A 4,354-nucleotide genomic window follows, 5' to 3' on the forward strand; every position below is an offset into this window, starting at 1 on the left:
AAATAATTTTAAATTTAGGTCAAGGTCTTAGATACAGGCTAGAAAACACACGCGTTACGGACACCGAAGATTTCAGAACTGAAACGCTTTACTTCTTCAGCGACATCCAAAACACGCGTACACTCGTCAGCTCTTCTTCTCTGCTCTTAACTCCACTCCCGCCAAACGCTGTTTACCCCTCACTCAAAACAAAGCAGTATGGGAAATGTAGTCAAAACTAACCATGAACAATATTTAGAATGTTTACTTTCTTACACTAGCATCACGAGATTAATGAGTAGGCCTACTCAAAACTCAAGAATTAATGTAGCTTCTTGATTACTAGAATACTATAGCCTACTCTGTGCAACCCCTTGTCAACATAACGACTTAATCCACGCTGATATTTTCTTATCTGATCATTACAGCTGCAACCAAAATTATTTAGCAAGAGACGCAGGACGCACAAAGCATATTTTGCTTGAATAGACTGATGTTTTAAAATTGTGTCATATGAGACTGATTACAAATAAAATATACAGCAACAGAAACTAGAATGCGTTTCGTGAACGAACTGCGAGAGTGTGCTTGCTCTGTGTCAGTGAAGCACAGGTGCAAGCCAGTTTAATGACCCTATTATGATGTCATAATGGCAGAGTTCTGCCATGCAAGTCTATGGAGAAAAAAGGTGATGGAAAAAGAGGAATAAAAAAGGAGTGGCAAGGAGTACCGCCACGAAAGCAGGTTGCACCGGATCGGGCCGGACGTTTCGGTGTTTGAACGGCGTCTGTACCTCGAACGGGCGAGGAGTAGTTAGCATTACAAAAAACGGGGAGAATAAAGAAAACTTGACAACAACAATACTGTGCTTCCCTTCGGGCAAGCACACTAATTAAATCATAGTTTGCTTGTGCTGCTATCGATTAGAATTAGCCATCTCTGCGAGCAACGTAGGTACGCATTTATACTTTTTATAGTACATTTCACCAACCTTTCACATTATATGTTACCAGTGCATAACATTGTCTTAATAGAAAAAGTCATTGAGAGCCTTCCAGTACCATATCATTATCCTCTTTAACAGCTAATATTTTAAATAGACTATGCCAAGGATATATTTTAGAAACTCCAGGAATTGCCAACATCTTATATAATTTTTTTAATATCCACACCCAGTTACACTAAAGATAGTGGTGATAAAGATAACCAGTGGGCTGGTGAAAAATCCCACGGTGGACCGATATATGATCGCTATCTGGGTAAATAAAGACGATTGAATGTTAGGTGCAAAGTTGCCTAAACATTAATGAAAATGCCCAATGTTGTAAGCCATATGTTGTTCGTTGTTTGCCCTATGTTGACTACTTAATGTTACCCTGTTAGCTGTTGGCTGTAGCTTATTGAGTGGCTAGTTGTCATAGATACCATGTCACCAAATTAACACAAGCAAAACCTCAGCTGAATTATACACTGTTGGGCAGTCTGCATTGGTGGTGGAATCCTTATTTATTTGAGAATTACAACAGATGTGTCTTATGGCAGCCACATTGTATTTTTTTTAATCATGGTTGTCTGAAATGCAAAGGTTTATGAAGTTCTCCATTGTATTTCCCCAATCATTTCAATGTGAAAAGAGAAGAAAAACAAAAGAACACCTGGGGGATTGGAGCACTGCATGAATCAGGATGGACGTTTCAGAGTTGGATCAGTGTTGTTATCTCAAAATCACTAGGAGCAGAAGCAGGTCCCCCAAAATGGGTTGAATAATAAAGAGAAGACTTGAAGAAAACATAAGGATTTTCAACAACCGTTAATTGTCCTTAGAAAACATGTGCCAAAAACATCTAAAAATAGGGCCCAGGAAAAATTCCGAAGGTCCCCTTTAAGAAGAACAATAGTGTGATTGCGTCATGCTTCTGCAATCGTACTAATAAAACTTAAGAAGAGTAACACACAGCATTGTAAATCATAAGACCAAGCATAAGACAGCCTACCTCATCTAGATTTGGTAACACCCAAATAGGTTCTTCACATACTAAAATCCATTTACATACAATATTTATTTTAATAATACAAACAGTCAAGAATATGTATCAGGCAATTGTTTTCTGCCAAACTGAGAAAATTACAACATAGTTCATAGTTTTAGCATATTTATCGACATATCTATTTCAACTTTTTCTTGCTATTCATACCGCTATAAAGCTTTCAATTTATTTACACAGAAATTGTGTCGCTTATGTCATCATTCAGCATGGATATAAAAGCTCATATCCTTTAAAGACCTTAAATACAAGATTTTTTATAGGATGATAGATAGATAGATCAGACTTCATGTTTTATAAACCTGACCAAACCATATTCAAATTCTTGCCAGTGAAGAACATTTAACAAAACATTTACAAAATAGACAAGCCTCATCCAGGGTATTTTCAAATCCAGCTTTGTGTTATATGGGGTCAGGGTTGATGTGGGCATAGGCAGCTGTAGAAAGTTCTAGAGATGCTTAATGTGAAAAGGGCGAGCGTGGATGATCCATGATATTCCAGAGCATTTCAGTACATCATGATCTCCTTGGGGGCATCCTCTGTGGGCTTCTGTTGCTCTTTCTGTCGAGTATAGGCTCCATGGATGTACAGGTACACCAGCAGGATGGCCAGCAGGTTCACTGCCATGTATGGTAGGACCAGAAAGAAGCCCAACTGCATGTCTACTTTGGTGTTAGTCAAATTCTCAGCATTTGACTCACGTATCCATTCCTCACTGAAATTACTCAGGTGGACATTTGACACATACATGATAAGGGCCAGGAAAGATGTCCCCACTGAAAGAGAAATAAGCATGCTTTGTCAAACTATGAGTAACACTTACCCTTGGTGATAGACTTTAACCCCAAGCCAGTAAAATGCAATAGGGCTACACAATAGTGCCATCTACCAGGAAGGCAGTGGTTAATCAGACAGATCAGGAACCTTCACATTTACTATCATTTTCCAGGATGTGAATCATCAGGCTGGTTGAAGAGGTTGTAATTTAATAAATGTGACACTGTGTATAGATTGCACACGCTTCTTACCACTGAAACCACTGCATGCATACAGCCCCACAGGCCCCATGTAGGTCTCATATGGGTTGCTGAAGCTGTTGTAGAGGGTGATGAGTATGCTGGCAGCAGAGCCAATCAGAGAAAGAACAAGGAGAGCTATAACTATGTACTGGAGAATGAGTGGTACCCCCTCCAGCTTTTCCAACACTGTGGAGACAGTAACACACGTCAACACACATGTTCACTGTTCTTACTACTGCCTATCAGACGATGTGGTGTACATGGAGCAGGATTTTAACATTAAATCTGCTTGTGTGCCATTATTTCTTCAGATTGCTCAGACATGGCTCTGGAGCGCTCCAGAGCTCTGTGATTTTCAAGTAAAATTCCAATCTGAATGTCAGTCAGGAAAGCTTGAACAATTATTTTGCATGTGCATCAGATATTAAGAGTTGGGAACAGACTCCTACATTAGTTAAATATGCCCGGAGTTAGCACGAATGCTAATGTGGTTATTGTTAGGCTGTTTGGAAGGCACTTTTGAGAATACACACACATATTGAAGAAAAATACCATATTAACAAAATTAAATATCATTCATAATACAGCAAAATATGTATAAGCGTACTGAATATCAGGTATCAAATATCACCATTACCTAATTGCTTTCATTAAAAAAATAAAAAATGTTTCTCAGCAAAAGGATTAACTATTTCTGTTTTTTTTTCTGGATCATTTAGGCCATTACACATCTGATTCCACATACAGTTTATAGGCAATTCACATGGCTAAAACACTTGCTTACCTTTAACATCACTACCACCGTCGATAAAGGGGCAAGCTTTTAGAACAATAGCCCCCTCAAAAAGCCCTATCTTTACTATTCCTGAACCAGTGACGTTAGAAGATTTGCAGTCGACACTTGTGTTGGACCAGTCCACTGACATTCCATATCCCAGGAGAGCCACGCCACCAGCACAGAAAAAAGCACTAGAGCAGAAGTGGAGGGTCTTCTTCAATGAAGGCATATTCTTTCCTTTTTTGTTGTGAATCAGATATATCCACCCTGATCTTCCAGACTACACCGGCTCCTGCACTAATAGAATTATTCTACAATGTCTCTTTATAGTCTTGGACCTTAAACTCTTATGGGAGATACAGACCTGGGCGTTGGAGAGTGGATTGTTGGTGATATAGCTTTTCGACCTTTGAACAGGTGGTGGTAGCCATGGCATTTATATGTTCTTTCCCAAACATCATAAACCAGGATGATATCAGAAGAACCTTCCTTTGTCAGCATGTTCTTTCATACAGTGCATGTATGGTAGT

At 39.1% G+C, this 4,354-nt stretch overlaps 1 protein-coding gene across 1 annotated transcript; it reads right to left on the reverse strand.

Annotated features, from left to right (window-relative positions):
- Window positions 1-2,534: 2,534 nt before the first annotated feature.
- On the reverse strand, window positions 2,535-4,053 carry clrn3 (clarin 3; the record flags this gene model as incomplete). The annotated part of the gene is made up of 3 exons (XM_080835800.1): window positions 2,535-2,803; window positions 3,056-3,232; window positions 3,831-4,053. 3 exons carry the CDS (start codon window positions 4,051-4,053, stop codon window positions 2,535-2,537), a joined length of 669 nt encoding a protein of 222 aa, XP_080691926.1.
- Between the last annotated feature and the right edge of the window lie 301 nt (window positions 4,054-4,354).

Source organism: Sprattus sprattus (assembly GCF_963457725.1).
Source record: "Sprattus sprattus genome assembly, chromosome: 3".
NCBI classification, from domain to species: Eukaryota; Metazoa; Chordata; class Actinopteri; order Clupeiformes; family Clupeidae; genus Sprattus; species Sprattus sprattus.